Source organism: Octodon degus, unplaced genomic scaffold (genome assembly GCF_000260255.1).
Source record: "Octodon degus isolate 3935 unplaced genomic scaffold, OctDeg1.0 scaffold00003, whole genome shotgun sequence".
Classification (NCBI taxonomy): domain Eukaryota; kingdom Metazoa; phylum Chordata; class Mammalia; order Rodentia; family Octodontidae; genus Octodon; species Octodon degus.
In genome coordinates, this window is record NW_004524579.1 from 36169198 (window position 1) to 36188072 (window position 18875).

At 41.5% G+C, this 18875-nt stretch overlaps 1 protein-coding gene across 3 annotated transcripts in view; it reads right to left on the reverse strand.

Annotated features, from left to right (window-relative positions):
* Atp8b1 (ATPase phospholipid transporting 8B1) overlaps positions 1–18875 on the reverse strand; it is a 126793-nt gene that overhangs the window by 14411 nt on the left and 93507 nt on the right. For all 3 annotated transcript variants that reach the window (XM_023715246.1, XM_004623688.3, XM_023715240.1), the window contains exons 14-20: positions 18305–18348; positions 17264–17420; positions 10714–10902; positions 9220–9332; positions 5811–5975; positions 4887–4998; positions 3274–3349 (exon numbers count right to left, since the gene is read on the reverse strand). In XM_023715246.1, coding sequence (XP_023571014.1) covers positions 3274–3349; positions 4887–4998; positions 5811–5975; positions 9220–9332; positions 10714–10902; positions 17264–17420; positions 18305–18348 — 856 coding nt within the window. The remainder of the gene's footprint in view (positions 1–3273; positions 3350–4886; positions 4999–5810; positions 5976–9219; positions 9333–10713; positions 10903–17263; positions 17421–18304; positions 18349–18875) is intronic.

An 18875-nucleotide genomic window follows, 5' to 3' on the forward strand; every position in this document is an offset into this window, starting at 1 on the left:
TCCCTGGCCCCAACAGCATATAATTTTTTTTTTTTTTTGCTATTTGTTATTTTTATTTTTTTTAATTTATTTATTTAGAGTGTGTGTGTGTGTGTGGCCAGCTCAGCCCACCAGGGGGTGGGGCTGGCTGGCATGTGGTGCTGGGGGATTGAACCGCGGTCCTGTGCTTTTGCCTAGCTTAGCTTGTTCTAAGTAGGTGCTCTAGACCACTGAGCCATCTCACCAGCCCCCTATTTGTTAGTTTTAATCTTACTAAGTTTTGATTCTTCTACCACGGGAACACCATTCTTTCATACTTCACTACTTGCCAAAGCCAGCCAAAGGAAGATACAGTTGACAGTGTGTTCATAAGCAGCAAAAGTCAGGCAATGGAGCTAAATTATAGTATCTTGGCTACCAAATTATATCTATTTTCAAAAATTTTCAATACTTTATAGTAACAAATTACTGACATGTAATCTTTTTTCCTTTCTTCCTTCTCTCCCATTCTTTCCTTTTCTTTTCTCCCTGCTCTGTACCCCTCCCTCCCTCTCTTCCTTTCCTCCCTTGTTCTCTCTCCCTCTCCCCTTCCTTTTGTTTCTTTCCGTCCTTCTTTCTCTTTTTCCTTCCCTCCCTCCCTCTCTTCCTCCTCTCCCTCTCCTTCCTCCCTTCTTTCCATCCATCCATCCTGAGGATTGACTCCAAGGAGCACTGAGCTATATACTGTCAAGCCTTTTAAATTTTTATTTGGACAACAAGTCTTGCTAAATTACCCAGACTTCAAACTTGGGATCCTCCTGCCCCAGCCTCCCCCATAGCTGAGCTCCTGGCATGCACTACCACACCCAGCTGGTAACACTTTCATGTACTGGAAAAATGAGTCATGGAATTTAGAAATGGAGTTATCTTGTCCAATCTCTTTGTGTTACAAATAGGGAAACCAAGCCAGAGCCAGGTGACGTGCCATCTGGCAGCAAGATAATAGGAACACTGGAGGGAGGACTCTGTTTCCTCAAGCCCGGCCTAGAGCGTTTCCCCTTCTACACAATCATTCATTATTCTTCAGCTTCCCAGGAAGGTCTCTCAGCCTGGCCACTACAATGTCTTTGCCCAGATAATTCTGCTGTATGTCGCTGCTTACTGCAGACGACAAGATGTCTAACAGCATCCCTCGCTCCTGCCTACTAGAAGCCACTAGTGCCCTTTCTGCCCTGCTGGCACCACCATAGATGTTTGCAGACGCTGTGTGGCAGAGGGCAAGCTGGGGAGCCACTGCACTGCAAGATCAGGTATTTACTATCCATTTTCCATATTGATTTCTCATTTCAGGTTAAAATGATCAAGGCAAAGCTTTAAAAGACTGGGAGAGGCAGGGTGTGCTAGCACATAGCAGAGATTCTAGTTACTCCAGAGGCTGAGGCCGGAGGATTGCCAAGTTCAAGGCCAGCCTGGACAATTTAGCAGGGTCCTGTTGCAAAATTTTATTTTCTATTTTTGGCTGGCTCAGCCTGCCTTGAGGGCAGGGTTGGTGGGGCATGTGGTGCTAGGGATAGAACTGCAGTCTCCTGCCCCTGCCTAAGCTGCCTAAGCAGGTGCTTTAGACCACTGAGCTATCTCACCAGCCCGCAAAATTTTTAAAAATGGAAATAAAAAGGACTAGAGATGTAGGTAATTGCTCTCTGGATTCAATCTTCAATACTGATATTTTTTTTTTTAAATGAAATCAAAAAATAAAGGCTGAAAGAGAAAAACATGAAGTTACAAATTCAAGCCATTTTATAGGAGTTAACATTGTAAGAGTTGTCTGGAAAGATAGTGCCCCTTTCCATACAGGGAAACTTGGCTAAGAAACTGTTCAAAAGGAAAGAGAAACTGGGTTGGGGAAAGGAGAAATGGGAAAAGCTGTACACACACACACACACACACACACACACACACACGATAGCTAAGGTAGTTATACTACTAATTTTTCTTAGTTCATTCAGAAGAAAGGTTTGTGCTAATATTGTTTGGACAATTAAATATCTACATCTTGTACTGTGAGTACCTTAAAGATAATAACAAACAATATATTAACTGTTGTTACCCTCTATTATGTTTTGAAATTTTATTTCTCTTTAACATAAAAATATAAAACTTCACTACATGCATAAATTTTTAGCATAGTGACCAATTTTTAACTGTTTTATGAACTTAAAAAGTTTTATTTATTTATTCATTTGGTACAGGGTCTTGCTATGCAGGTCAGACTCAGTGATCCTCCTGTCTCAGCCTCCCGAGTGCTGGGATTGCAGGTGTGTACCACCATGCTTGCCTCTATTTAAGCAGAACTGATTTGGATAATGAAGTTTCAGATTCTGCCCAATTTAACAGAGGACCTAAGTACTGCAAACACTCACAAATACTTTGTCATCATCATTAGAAAGGAGATGAACAAGGACAGGGCTTCTGCCTCATCTTTGTAGACCTAGCACGTGTGTGTGAACAGTGAACTCCGCCCCTGTGCCCTCCTGGCAGTGTCTTGAGAAAAAGTCTGGAGGAATGACTGGCCTGATAAGCCATCAGCAGGCACATCTCAGTAAGTGTGCCTAGTGTGTCCACAGCTTCTTAACAAGGCAGGCTTTTCTAGTCTATGTTCCAGGTCCGCTGTGACTCTTGATTCAGTGCCAAAAAAAAAAAAAAGTTTCATCATAAGCTACTGTTTAAAAATACCAGGCCTGCACACCTTTAACTAGGCTACAGATAACCTACATGATGTAATGCAAACACTCTCCTTCTAAGACAAAGTTGGTTGGTTTCTGCTCCTGCCCCCCATTTCACTTTCAAAAGATAATCCCTAGAAACAGGAAAATATAATTCATAGGAATTTTCTACGGATGTTACAGTTGCACTTCCTTTTTCAGGAGATGAGTGAGCACCAAGGACTTCATTTTATTTATTTATTTATTTATTTATTTACTTATTTATATATTTTTTTTTGGTGGAGCTGGGGATTGAACGCATGCCCTTGAGCTTTCCAGGCAAGCGCTTATTCCACTGAGCCATCTCCCCGGCCCCCAGGACTTTAAATAATGGAGAAAAACATCTCCAGGAGGCTCCAAGTTTCCCTGAGACTAAAATCTGCTCCAAGTAACTTGAACTACCTGTTGTTCACTTATTTACTTTAAACATGACCACACTGTCCCATGCGACATATCCCAGCTCCTATTTCTGCATACATGCTGCCCTGTGCAGTTAGCCCTGACGTGGCAAAGATGAAGGCCTACATGACTACAGTGCAAGCCCTTTACTTACTTTATATCTTCCCCATAGCAGATAGTGGTGTCTTCCGTCAGAAGCTCACAAGCAAATCCTATGTTTTCAGCAGTTTCTGCAGCAGATAAAATTAAGTTAAAAGTCATTCCTACTGTTGAATTAAATGTTTGGCTTTATGCAACACAGATTGTATATCTATGGTCTGAAATGCCTCGGCCTAGAAATGTTTCAGATTTCTTTGTTGGGATTTTGCGGTATTTGCATATGAACAATATGTTTTAGGAATAAGCACCAAGTCTAAATACTAATTTTGTTTATGCTTCATATAAGCCATAAACCCATAGCTGACAAATTTTATATAATATTTGTTTGGCACTGATCCCTTGTGCAATAATTTTATACAATATTTTTAGTGAATATGGCCCCCCACAGGTGCTCAGGTGAGAAATGTCCCACTTGCGGCATCAAGTCAGCACTCAGAGCCAGGCATGGTGGCACAGGCCTGTAACCCCAGCACTCGGGAAGCTGAGACAGGACGATCACTGTGAGTACGAGGCCAGCCTGGGCTACACAGTGAGTTTAAGCCTGGTCTCAATTACACAGCAAGACCTTATATAAAAAAAGCCCAATCAAACAAACAAAAAGTGCTCAAAAAGCTTCAAAGAGCATTTTGGATCTCAGACTTTCGATTTAGGGACTCAGCATGTGATGATGATTTCTTTCGACCAATAAACATAACCAGATTCAACCAAATATGTTATTTTTCTGTAGCAACACATAAAAGTCTTTTTTTGTGTGTGTGTGTGTACACATAAAAGTCTTGTACAGAAAAAACCCTTTCCCTATAGCGAGTGAAAATCAAAGTCTAACTTGACATCCTTTGAATAATACAATGTGCTGTGTTATCAAGTATATAAATTGGTGATTTAATAAATTATTCATAAGCTACTAAGCATGCTAGGATTATGTGGCTTAGTCACTCTGTCACTGGGTGGAGCAAAGGAAACATTTCTATCACTGCTCACTTGGGGCTCCTCCTGAAGATATTTTTTCCCTTCTTCTCCATCACTGCCCATTTGGTACTCATTAAAGGTCAGGGCTGTTCTTCCCTTAACTTGGCAGCGTGTATAACCCACCGATGTGCGCAGTAAGAGATGTTCTCTGATCTCCTGGGAGAGGCTTGTGGAATAAAGGACCAATGCCAAACAATAACTTGTTGAGCTCTAAATTTAAAAACTAAAATTTTTCCTAAGGTATACAGTTTTAATTTGATTTTCAAGCAATAAAACATAAGTTGTAGTTCAGCACTTTATATTTTTCTAGCTCTATCCAGCAAATGGAAAACTGCTGGCGAGGCAGAGGGGAGAGGGAACTGGTCTTTTCCAGAGAGGTGCTCACGTCTGGCTGGAGCACTAAGACAGATCATAATCCGCAGATACAAGGAGCTAAATTACAAGCAGTGGACTCAGCTACTGAGGCAGCTAAGGGAAGGTCAGGGACAGGATGAAGGGGAAGATTTGTAGAAGATAAAGTATCTCCCTTTTAAAGAAATGGCTAGTGTTTGTACAGCTTGGAAAGTGATCTCGTGCAAAGGAAACAGGAAGTATAAGCCCTGGGACTTGGTAAATATTCTTCCCTACACAATAAAGTACCCTTTTTGTCTCCAGTGAGCACCCATATCTTAATGTCAGCTCTCGCGAGTTTTGAGATGGTCTCTGGAACTCCATCCTGTAGCTTATCTTCAATAGCCGTAGCGCCTAATAGCTGGAATGTACATTTGGAAAGAAAAGCAATTAGAAAGCAGACCCACAATTTTGTTTAACTTTAGTTTGCCAACCTCTAAAAAGAAGTAATAATTACACTCCCTGCTTGGTGCTCTACAGAGGCCAGTGGCCAGCTTTCGCTGCCTTGTTACTTATGCCACAAACCAAAACAACTGGAAACTTTTCCTTACAGCATAAACTATTTAATTTACCAAGATGAAAAAATAAATGAATAAGCAAGTACAAAATCACCGAAGCTAAGAACATACTTTCATTGTGTGTCTGCTGCTTACACAGACATGCACCAGTTCTTCTGGGTAAAGGGCAACACTAGCTACTTGTTGGCTATTTCCAGTTACTCTAAACTCTATAGGCAGTAAGTGTGGTTTTGAAAAGCTTCATTTAAATATGGTGTATTTCTCTTATTTCAGATGAGATTGACGGCATTCAGGGCGGTACAGCTGTAGACTCTTATTTCAAACTTTTTCAAAATGTTTTAATTCTAATTATGAAATAAATACTGGTTTGTTTTCATATAAAACTTCATGAATTTTAAAACATGATTGAGAAATAATGGATTTAGATCAGAACCTCTCCGAATATTTTTTTCCTTTTAGTTTCTCTAACAGTTACTTCTGTTTTCTTTTTCAGAACAGAACAATTCAAATGACCTAGTTCCTTTGTACCAATTTCAAATGCTGAACTTAGACTAGTCTTGAAAGGACAAGATAAAAAAAAAAATGTAATGAAATGCAATATAATTTTCAATCCAGTTTAGAACATCCAGGAAAAGTTATTATGGATAAAACTCACAATTAAGTCTTTCTCAATCTCCTCATACACTTTATCCAGCGCCTCGTCACGGTTGATTGAGGCCACACTAGCAGCCATGAACTTTTTGTTCCATTCTGCAAATTCCCTTTCTTCAATTTCCTTGTAGCAAAGGCACAGAGTTCGAAGAGTTTCACTTGCGAAGATCTATTTTATTTAAAAGACAAGCCATCCATGCAGGAATAGTTAACTTTATGTAGCTTAAGATCAAGTTTGAAATCTTAGTAATATACTGAGAGTTTATTTATTTATTTATTTTTACTTTTTTATTTTTTGGCGGAACCAGGGATTGAACTCAGGCCCTTGCGCTTGCCAGGGAAGAGCTTATTCTACTGAGCATTCTCCCCGGCCCCTCTAAGAGAATTTAATAAGAGATAGTGAAACACGAAAGATTCCACAACAGAGTTAAGCTTTATTTTATTTTTTATTTATTTTTTATGTATTTAGTACAGTATCTACAGGGTCTCACTACACACATCAGACTTGTAGTGATCATTCCTGTTCTTCAGCCTCCCAACCACTGGGAGCTGGGATTACAGGCGTGTGCCACCATGCCCAGTCTCAGTCACCGTCTCAGCGTGCTCTGGGGGAAGGGCCAGCATGGCAGGCCAGGGATTGAACTCTGGCCCCTGCATCTGCCTAAGCAGGTGCTTTAATCTGCTGAGCTATCTGGCCAGCCCTAAACTTTAGTTTATAATACTTTATTTTCTGAGCATCCTTAGGGTTCTACAACTATATTTCTAACCCTAAACTAAAGGAAAAAAAGGACTACCTTTATTCTAAATAAAGCCACAAGGGTGACAAAAAGCTCTTTCTCTGAAATAAGAAAATAACAAAGAGACTTGATGACTTTATACATTGTACTCATAAAATACGTTTTGATTCCAATAAACTGTGACTCAACCAAACATCCATCCTCAGATCAACTCTCAAGTCTGTGATTCACATTAATGCTGAGATTAAGCATTTTAAGGAAAAAAATATATATATGGAAATTTTCTTATACTGAACAGATTAAATAATTCTAACAGCTATAATATGAGCCAATAAGAATCTCTTATTCCTTCTTAGTCACATCTCCTCCAGCCAGAATAGCAGAACTGCTTCCGCCAAGTGCTCACTTTGAAAAATTCTTTAGAAGGTTCTGTATTTAGTTGATTAGACTGACAGTGTTCACATCCTCCTGAGAATAATTCTTTTTGTTTTTAGTACCAGGGATCAAACTTGGGACCTTGTGCTTGCCAGGCAGGCACTTAAGACTCTGAGCTATATCCCAGAATAATTCATTTTATCTGCATTAGTGACAGAGTACATAATCTAAAAAGTGACCCCATTAGAAAATGACACATTCACCAGACTTCTCTCTACAGGATGTTTGGTCTTAAACCTCAATGGATGATTAGAATAAAGGGAAGAGGGCTGGCCAGGTAGCTCAGTGGACTAAAGCGCCTGCTTAGGTAGATGCAGGTGCCAGGGGTTCTATCCCCGGTGTGCCATGCCAGCCCCACCCCCAGGGTGTGCTGAGACTGTGATTGAGACTGGGCGTGGTGGTGTGCACCTGTAATCCCAGCACTAGGGAGGCTGAAAACAGGAGGATCACTACAAGTCCGATCTGTACAGTGAGACCCTATACTAAATACAAAAAATAAAAAAAATAATAAAAGGAAGAGCCAAGGATATAGCTCAGTGGCACAGTGCCTGTTGGCAAGCATGAGGCTATAAGTTCAATTCCTGGTACCATAAAATAAAATAAGTGGAAGAACATTTTTTGTTAATGACCCACCAAGTGCAAAGATGTTTTCTCTTGCAAGGCTCCTCCAGGGTAGGAATTATTCTTTCCCTTTTCACACAGGGAATTAATGGTTCGTACCACATAGTAAGCATTGTCCAAGATCTAGCAGAGAGGCAGAACAGAGACACAGGTTCTGGCTGGTCTCTGCACCTCACTGCTGTCATCACACAAAATCAGACAGTAAGATCAGGGCTTGGGGGCAGTTCCTAAAGTGCAAGTTCCAGAAATACTCCAGTAGCTGCACTATCCCTGGATAGCTTCCTTAGGTAAGGGCCTTGGTGTAATTAAAACTAAACTTTTTGTTTTACTAATAAAGTTCCAACCTCTTTCTTTGAGTTTGTGTGTGTGTGTGTGTGTGTGTGTGTGTGCGCGCGCGCATGCGTGCGCGCATGCATGTGTGTGCAGGGTCTCTCTATGCAGCTTGGACTCACAGTGATCCTCCTGATTTATGCCTCCCTAATGCTGGGATTACAGGCATGCGCCACCACGCCAGGACTCCATTGCTGGATCAGTGCACTTGGGGCGGGGCTGGCATGGCATGCAGTGCCAGGGATTGAACCCTGGCTCCTGCACTTACCTAAGCAAGTGCTTAGTCTGCTGAGCTATATTGCTGGCCATCAACCTCTTTCTTTGTATCTTTGTCTTATAGGAATGATTTCTTGCCTTCACTCTATATGAAGAAGTTAATTTCTCGAGGTCACAGAAATATTATAGAGTTTAGTATATAAGAGGTGACAAAAAGACAGTGAATGCTTGATTTTTATAAAAAGTTATATTGAAAGACACATTGCCATTAACTCCCCTCAGAGTATCCTCCTCATGTTGAACACTGTTCCCCATTATTTTTCATACTTTCTGAGGCAAGTCTGGAAGTCCTCTTTCTTGAGTGTCTTTATGTGATACAATCAAAATAGGAAAGGGAGGGTCACAAAAACACTGTGATGACCCTCACTCCCCTTATTCCCTAGATCTGGCACTGCAACTTCTGGCTCTTCCAAAGTCAAGATGACCCCAAAGGGTAAACATTTTCAGTTGAATCAGGACATAAACGCAACCATGACAGTGCAATAAAATTAGACATGCACAAAAGAGGATTTCCAGAACTGCTCGACAAAGTGAAAAGAAGGGCTGGAGAGATGGCTCAGTGGAATAAGCGCTTCCCTGGCAAGCACAAGGGCCTGAGTTCAATCCCCGGTTCTGCCAAAAAAAAAAAAAAAAAAGTGAAAAGAACAGTGAGGTAAGTGTGTTTGAAGCAAGGGGGATTAATGGCAATGTAACTTACTGTAATTTTTAAAAATTTAAACACACCCTTTATTTTTTGATAATACTTTGTAGTTGTAGTTTGCTCAAGATCACTGGAAGACAGACAGGCCACTCAGACCTGCAGACCTGGATACTGAGAGAGGGCATCAGGGGTACTTCCTAGGGCGTCAGCAGCAAGGGCACAACTAGCACTCAGCCGACCACATCCCCATTTGGGTACTGATACCAAAGCAGGGGAAGGCTCAACAGTTCATGTGTGGGTTTCATGTGAGCTTATAGACAGTGCCAGAAAGTAAGACCAGAATCTTTAGTAGACACAAAAAAAGTGAGACTTACATCCAGGGCATCTTGTGTTTCTTGCTTTGTAGGATTCACTCGATGTAACCGCTCATAAATTACAGTGTCAGCACCTTTACAGTATAGCCTGATGCTCCCTTCAGGGGTCCTCACTGGTTGCAAGGAAAGGAAAAGGACACAATGGAATTAAATTCTTAACAGAAAACTACATTTATAAAGTTAACATGAAGGGTGGCTGTGCTCATAATTCCTGAGTTTAGTGTCAGTGCACATAGAAAAGTGTTGCCCTCCACAAAGTTGAATAGCCACCGTCCACAATGGATGTAATAGTGAAAGAGATATGAAAAGTCTCCATCGTAGTCAACGCAGTTTTCCACGTTTACTTATTCTTTTCACATATATTTAGAGTCCTTCCCTATGCACTATATTCTGGATTTTTCCATACAATCTTCTTTGTCCACACCAAAGAATCTTTCTTACCCATGAACTCGTAACACTTACGTTAGGCCATAACATGCCTCCTGTGATCATTTTCTTGTATTCTGAACTTCCCAATAAGTTAATTGCAGTATGTGTCTCATCACTAACTAGAGTTCAAGATCTCTAACCCAGGTGCCAGCCGTGACAGTAAATCCTAACTCATGTTAGGCACACAGGAAACCAGGAAGTTTAGTAGACAGCAAGACTTGTGTATTTTTAATGTTTGAAAATTAAGTGTCATAGTAGAGGAGGCTCACCAAGTGAGCAAAGTCGGTGCCACCATTACTGAGACAAAAGTGACGTCATGTGCCTTCTTCCTGTCAAGAACATATAACCTCAATCTGTCGATTCCTGAGGGGACACCAAACAAATCCAAATTGAGGGACATTTTGCTTCTATAACTGATGCCTGGAGGGCAAACTCAGCAGGCAAGGGAGGCAGTTGCAAGGAGATTGGGGAACTGGGCATATGGGTCACAGTTGTACCTTTTAGTCTGGACGCTTAGCCACAGACCATTGAGTGGAGATGAGGATCACTTCCTAATGCTGAAGGCTTTTTGTTGTTATTAGTCATTTGAAATAATTTTAAATTTATGGAAAAGTTGCAAGAATGGTTTAAAGGGTTTCTGTGCAACCCTCAGTAGGCACCATTTGTGAATGTTTGCCATATTTTTCAATGTCTTGCTCTGTACAAGGGTCCTTCCAGGCATCGGGGATAGAGGCTAAGTGCTCAGAAGGGTGGGAGGGAGCACATGCCATGGGTGTCCTGCAGGCCACCCACAGCTGCTAGGGCAAGCTGCAGCTGCTCCTCCGGATTTAGCAGCTAGCAGCCTCCATGGGAGAAAAGGATTCTGATAAGCCAGAATGTCCGTTTATGTAGTGGACAAAGTGAAGAGCTTAAAAAAAAAAAAATGCCACCAATTTCTCTACATTTTGGATAGCCACCAGGAGCCTGACAGTTCACTCATTACCTGTTTTATCCTGCACTCACTAAAATAAAATGGGTCAAAGCAACAGCAAAGTGAAAGAGCCTGAGAATCTGAAGGAGACCTACCTATTATAGACATTCGCTTCCGGTCACTGTTGAAGTCTAGAATGGCCAGCACCTTGTAGGTCCTCTCGGTGCCCAGCTCACTGATGGTGATTGTGTTCTGTGTCCTGGCAAGAAAGGCAAAGCCAAAATTCCTTGCAGCGCTTACCAGCGCACCTTCATCGGGAGAGGCTGCCTGGTAGTTGATCTGACCTGACAAGGAAAGCAGGAGAGAAATCCCACAAGAGCTGTGAAACCACACACAGGGCTCAGCCCCAAGTTCTCTACCCAGGATCCTTGGCAAAGCGCAGCGCATCCCCCAGAAAACAAGCCGCTGACTCTGAAGGGTTGGGCCGAAGGAAAGCTTCGTGCGCTTTAAACTTTTATTTTGAATTATAGATGGTAACAGTAACTAGAATTAAACAACTGGTCAGAATAGGGACATTCCTACAACTCCACGGGCCACACCATTTAATCATTCCTTTCAGGCTTTTAAAAAAAATGCCTGTTTTGGGAATAGTTTGTCGTGCTGAGTAGATGTTTATACATGGATTATTTTAACATATTTTGAACATGTTACCACATCTTTAAAGACTCTTCATAAACATTATTTAGATCAATGTAAACATGTGACCATTTCCTTTACTGGCAATTTATTTCCAAAACTAATATTGAAATAGCTTTTCCATTAGTATAAAGATTTTTTTCTAGCCTGGTGTGATGGCACATACCTGTAATGCCAGCACTTGGGAGGCTGAGGCAGGAGAATCACTACAGATTGAAGCTGGCCTGGACGACACAGTGAGTTCAAGGCCAGCCTGGAGTACATAATGAGACCCTGTCTCAAAAACCTGAAGGACAGTTTCTAGCAGTAAAAAGACTGAGCTAGAGAACACTGACCCATTTGCTTGTGATGACGGGAAGGGAACCCAGAGCCTTGTCCACGCTAAGTGTATGCTGTATCACTGTACTGTGCTCTCATTTTTTAAGCCCAGGGTTATATATTTCTGCTTTGTCTTCCAAGAGGGTCAGAAGAGTATGTTTACTTTACTGCTGCCGTATTTTAATTTGAAAACAATGAAACTTTGTCAATCTGATCAATATCTTGATTTTTGTGATTCTAGGGATCGAACTCAGCACTGTGTACACATTAGGCAAGACTTCTCCCACTGAGCTATACCCCTGGCTCCAGTATCTTGATTTTTAAAAGTTAAATAACAGAAAATTACCTTCTATTCATAGTTACATTTCAATAAGAAGAATAAATCTCACAATCCTGAATGAAAGAAATCAGACACCAAAGAATACAAGGCCTGAAGCATTTCACTCATACAGTCTAAAAAATGGGCATAATTACCCACATTTTCCGAAGCCAGGCGAGTTTCCCTGGGTGCTTAGTAAGCAGCAGGAGCACAAAAGGACTTCTTAGGAAATGGATTGCATGTTTTGATTACTTAAAAAAAAAAAAAAAAAAAAAGTCCTTTTTAAAAACTTTTTCTTTTAAGGCAGTCTTGCTGACTAGGCTAGGGGAGCTCAAACTTGCCTCCTCTTGCCTCAGCCTCTCAGACTGCTGGTATTATAGGTGTGCCACCCTGCTGGCTTTCTTTAACACATGAATACACTTTATATGGGTATATTCATTGAACTGCATACTTAACAGATATGTACATGTCTTTGTACACGTTACATTGCAATACAAATTTTAAAAATACTACTCTGCCCACCTAAGATTTTCTACTTCTTGCCCAGGTTATTCTGTTTTAGAATAGAAAGAAAAATATTTTTATAGCCAGAAGAAGGTTTATAGAAAAGAGCATTTAGTTTTCTGGCATGGTATGGCCAGGACACCACCAGCCATGGGGACATGGGCAGCTTTTCACACCTCCGTCTACGTGACTGGGTAGGAGGTACCCGGGAAATGGTAGACGAGGAGAACGAAACACCACTTGCCGCTCTTTCTTCCTTGTGCTGGCTCAGATAAGTCATTCTAAGTCAGTATTACATACTCCCCACCAGTAATTATAGATGACACAGTAGGCTTGCTTTCTGTTTGTTCACCCTGAAAGTATGAATGTCCTTGTTAAATCCAGCCATTCCATAAACATACACAAATGCCAGAGGGCAAAGTGTTTACCCAGAGCTAAGCAAGCAGCAGGAGAACAAAGCCCCTCCCTTCACCATTTTCGTTGGCTCAGTGCTACCTTACATAACATTAACAGTAAGCTGATTTCCAACAGAGAAAAGAAACAAAATAATAAAAGGTGGTAATGTGACCATGCGTGGGACAATCCTATCTGAAGTCAACACCTGATATTTGTATCATTAAAGGAGAAAGAAAGTCCTTGCATTGCCTTCTGTAATAAAATCAGAGACTTGAAGACTAATAAAAACCCTCAGACTTGGCCCAAACTTTATGTTTGTAGGAAGACACTTGGACTAATAATCCTTTGAAGAAAGTTCTTCATGTGCTACATCCCATAAGGCAACCACAAAGACCACATTTTACAGACTAATCTGTGTATCATAAAAACTGGTGCTAACAAAAAAGAATATGCCAACCGCAAATGCTACTTTTTGTCTCTCTTTGTTCAGACTCCTTTCTCTTTCTGCTCCAGGAGGCCAATGTGAGGCTCAGGCATTTTACAGTGAGCTCTCTGGCCACAGGCTAAACCTCCAAGGGAAAGAAAGACTCCCATGCCTTCCAGGCTCTGTGCTTCCACAACCATTGCTAGAGCAGGAGTCTCCATCCCTGACACTGAGGATAGAGGGGAGCAACAGGTAAGCATTGAGGCCAGCCAATTGTAGCTGACAGCCTGCAGGGAAATAGGAGCCACAGTCCTCCAGCCATAGGGAGCTGAATCCTACCCTGACCACATGAGCTTGGAATATGCTGGGCTCCAGATAAGCACATGGTCTGACCTTGAGATTAGTGAGATGTTGAGCAGAGAACCCAGTCATGCCATGCCCAGATTTCTGACCCAGAGAACCGTGAGCTAATACACAGGTATCTCAAGTGCCTCAATTGAATTAATAGACTATATAAAGTAACAGGAAACTAATGTGGCCTCTTCTTTATGGTCTCTTTATATACTCAACATTCAGGCCACACAAACCATCTGTTGAGGTCAGATGTTCATGGCCACATGTATGAAAGGATTTCTTTCTCTTGATATTATACATAATGCAGAAGAAAAACTAATCTTCATTATTCTTGTTTGTGAAGGACAGCCACATGATGGGAGGCTATACTAGGATAAGTTTGCCTCATGCAGGCCCCTCGTGCTTTCTGGGCCTGGGTTTCTATAGCTCTAAAATCAGAGCTGTGTGGTCTCTGAGGTCACTTGCAAGGGAGACTTTTATGGTTCTTTATGGATCAAAAGTCAAGTCAACTTCTTATCTAACCTCCTGTGGCAAGGAATTCACCTTGTCTCCATTCTCTGTAGCTGGAGCGACTGCTTATCATTTATAGATGTCCAACCCTTCACCACAGCTCACCGCAGGACAAAGAGCTGCAGAATGTGATGTTGGAAGGAGTTCTGAATGTCTAGCCTTTTTACTGCAGTACTGAGGAAGCTGATACTCAGACAGGGACCCAATCTGGGCTGCCTTACCTCTAACACACAACCCAGGACTTTGTTACTAATATGCTAAAGGGAAGAAAGTAATATAGACATGGTATACTGTATAGGATTCCGCCATTCATGAGCAGGACTGAATCCACCATCCCCAGTTTTATTCTTAGTTTTGAGACAGGATTTTTCTGCTTTCCAGGCTGGATTCTCCTGTCTCAGCTTCCCAGAGTGCTGGGATCTATGTGTGCACCACCATGTCCATCTAAAAGTGGTATGTACATTTTCTTAAGTTGGCCATTTAGCTCTCAAAATACCACCACACACTCAAAGAAAAAAAGAATAATTTTACTAAGGAATTAAAATAAACCAAGATATTTTAAAATGTCATAGTTTGTATTCTACAAGTACATTTGTTAGGGTAGTCAGAATGACTTCTTCCTTGGCAACCTGTGAGCTGGTATCATCCCTTTCCATCCTTTCCCTCTTCACTGCCAGTAGTCCCTCCCATGGATCCATCGTAGTTTGAGCTCTGCAGTCTCACTATATTGTGTGACTAGATTGTTCTTGGAGAATGGGTTTCTTTGAACCTTGCTAGAAGATACCATGTATGGTTTCTGCACATTGCATTTTTTATGCATATTCCTTTTCTGAGACTTCTTATCTGTTACTTAGGAAATATCAAGGTTGGAACCTCATCATGAAGGGCTTTTCTACGCTTTAGTATCTGAAGTAAAAAGGAAAGAATGACCAGACATGGTGGTGCATGGATATATTTGAAGCACTCTGAGTGGCTGAGGCAGGAGGATCATAAGTTCAAGCCCAGCCTGGGCAACTTAGTGACTTGGCAAGACTTTGTGTTACAAAAGAAAAAAAAAAAAAAAGGAAGAAGGAGGAGGAAGAGGAGGAGGAGGAGGAGGAAGAGGAAGAAAGAGCAGGAAAGAGCTGGCCCTGGCCCTGGGGCACACTGAGATGGCAATTGAGACTGGACATGGTGGCATGCACCTGTAATCCCAGCACTTGGGAGGCTGTAAACAGGTGGATCACTATGAGTCCCATCTAGTAGTGAGATTTATTTTAGGGAAGGGTCACGGGAACACCCTGTAGACCCTTCCCTAAAATACAAAGAGAGAGAGAGAGAGAGAGAGACAGACAGACAGACAGACAGACAGACAGACAGACAGAGACACTGGGAGTGTAGCTCAAGGCAAAGACAAGACTGTTGGCTCAATCCCCAGGAACGTAAAAGAAAACAACAATGAAAAAGAATGGAAAGAAGCAAATAAAAGAAGTGAATAAATGAAATCACCCTGTGCTTAATCTTAGCTGTAGCAGAAGGATTCCCTCTGCTCTTGCTACAGGGTACACATGTGACTTCATTATGCCCGTATGTGAGAAAATGACTACTTTTCATTGATACAGATGAATTTGCAGTAACAAAGCTGGTAACATTTCCATTTTGTTACATTTGCAGTAACAAAACTGGATTTTAAAATTCTGTCCAGTTAGACAAGCTATATTTGGAAAAGTCTTAAAAGGACCTTTTCATAATTGAAACCAGTCTAAAGATTGTAGGTACTTGAATTCAGCAAAATAAGCCAACATAGTCCAGTAGTCCATACTAGTAGTGGGTTATCAGCACACCTCGCAAATGTCCGAAGTTGTTGACTTGAGCCTTTTACAGCTCAGCATATTAATATAGCTTTACTTTTTATACCTTGTTGTTACACTTTTCTGCTAGATGGTTAAGACCAAGTTAAAGCAAGACGTATGTAACTAAAAATGTAACATTTGTATCTGACCAGGTCAGTCAGATCCCCTCAGGATCTATGCTATAACCATATATAGCACCTTGTTGATCTCTGGGAAAAAAAAACACCAAAAAACAAGGAAAAAGGGATATGTTGGGAGCCACGAAGCTAGGAAATCGATCAAATACATGTAGGTGGGACTTGGCCCGGTGCCTAAAGCAAACAAACTACCTCACTCCTGAGATGAACCTCCTGTCTGGTTAAGGTCAACTATCAGCTGCTGGGCAACCTAACATCGTGCATTACTAACTTCACAAAAGTGTAAATAAAGGACATAACTGTTGTTTATTTATACTTTTGTTGTGGAAGAAAGAAAAAGGGAAAGAAAAAATATATATACAAGAGAGTTAGGATAGATATACAGCTACTTTCTCTTAGTTCACTGAGAATAAAAGTTTGTACGAATATTGGTTTTTTTTTAATTTTTTTATTTATTTATATGTGTGCGTGTGTGTGCATGCGTGCGTGGCCAGCTCAGCCCACCAGGGGGCGGGGCTGGCTGGCATGTGGTGCTGGGGGATTGAACCGCGGTCCCTGTGCTTTGCTTTGCTCAAGCTTGTTCTAAGTAGGTGCTTTAGACCACTGAGCCATCTCACCAGCCCCACGAATATTGTTTAGACAAGGAAAAAAATAAAATTCTGTCCAGGAACCTAAATGTCAGCATTGCTTATTCCTACGAATTCACATTGATTATGGTCCTTCAAATGACAAAAACAGCTTAAAGAGACCTAGGCTTTGGCTGATCAAATTTCTAGCAAAGCATATCTGAATTTAAGCAATAAAAGAAATCTCTGAAATCATTATACAAAAGATTAAGTTCAAGTTTAAAGTCCACTTGTGATGTAGATAAGATCTGATTTTACATTCTCAATAAAGTATCATATAGTAGACAGATATAGTCTTCTATTATAATTTAAGAGCCAATCATTTCTTTAAATGATAAAATTGCATTTATCATTGTGATAAAACCAGGGTTACAACTGTGAATTGGCTTTAATCTTTTGGAGAAAATCTTGCTTCAGGCTGTGTTGTCCCATGTGCATCTCACTGCTGGTGCTCGCAAATGCTCAGGGCTTCAATGACTGAGACACACTTACCAAGCCTTCTATTTGATACGCGTCTGACGCATGAATACAGGGCACCTGCAAACTGAAAAGCTGGCCTCAGAGGCCTATGGTGCAGAGACACACTCACCGTCAGCCCGTTCCACCATGACTGTGTGGCAGACCGCAAGCAAGAAGAAGAAGTGCCGGACTTCTGGCTCCTTCCCTGATTGGATTTGCTCAATAAGATAATGGTCATGAAATGCAAACTTCCCGTCAGCAAATGTATTCCAGCTAAAATCAACTTGCTGAAAGAAGTAGAGAAGGAAATGTACTTTAAAACCTATTTCTGTATTAACAACTGATATGAATGAAGCTCCCTTCAAAGTTTTTAATAATATAAGAATCACATTAAGATTTGAGCACATTCTTTTTTAAAAAAAATTTTGTAACTATTTATTTATTTATTTATTTATTTGGTACAGGATCTTGCTACGCAGTTCAGACTTGTAGTCATCCTCCTGTCTCAGCATCCCCACTGCCGGGATTATAGGTGTGCGCCACCATGTCCAGTTTTGGTTACATGGCATGTCGTAATGGGGATTGAACCCAGGCCCTTGCTCTTGCCAGGCAGGTGTTTAGACTGCCCAGTTATCTCGCTGGCCCTTCAGCACATTTCTGACTAAGGTGTTAGAGGCTTACACTTGTTTTACAGTAAAGCATACCCTGCAGCGGGTTGAATTGGTGTCTCTCAACAGATATACTGAAGTTCTGACCCTCAGGTCCTGTGAACAAGACCTTATTTGGAAATAGGATCTTTGTAGATGTGATCAAGATGAGGTCATATGGGATTAGGAAAAGAGGCCAAGTGTCTTTATAAGTGAGAGAAATTGGAGCACAGAGATGAAAACGTAGGGAGCACACAGTGTGACAGCAGAGGCAGTGGTTGGAGCCTTGTAATAAGCCAGAGAATACCAAGGATTTCTGGAAGCTACCAGTCACTACAAGAGGCAAGAAAGGATGCTCCCCTGGAGCTTCCGCTCTGCTGACACATTGACTGCATGCTCCTGGCCCCTACAATTCTGAGAGAACAAATTTCTGCTATCTTAAGCCGCCCAGTTTGCAGTGATGTTAAGGCAGCTCTAGGAAATGAATGCACACCCCACATGCTTCCTTACGTTGAAGAACTCACCTCTATTTTGCTTTGACTATGTTGAGAAGCATCCCGATGGTCACCTGAGAAACGAGACAAAACAAATGGGGTCCTCAGCTGTGCCCAGAGGCCCTGTGACCTGGCTTTGCATACATGGTGGGGGTTGGGGTCTCATGGTCTGTGTGTGGACGATTCTGGAGTTAACCATGGTTTTCACATTTTTCAAGAGTTGGGAAAAATAAAGAATATTTGGTAGAGACCATGTATGGCTTGCAGAGGCTAAACTACCACCTGGCTCTTCTCAGAACAAGTTTGGTACCCCTTGCAAATACTGGTGGCTGTCCTGCGATACCCCCCGGGAGCTGAATCAAGGGCTCTCAAGTGCTGCATCTCACTCTCCTGGAAGGGGCTGCCACCATGCACGGGACTGTATCCTCCACCCCATGTCCATCTGCACCACTGATGTGAAAATACACACGGAGTGGTTTCCTCTAAGTGGAAAGAATATACACGTGCCTGTACCCTTTTAAACAAAAAATGTGGGGTCTTTACTTAAAAGTTAGAGCACTGCATTTCTTTTTTTTTTTTTTTTTTTTTTTTTTTTTGGTGG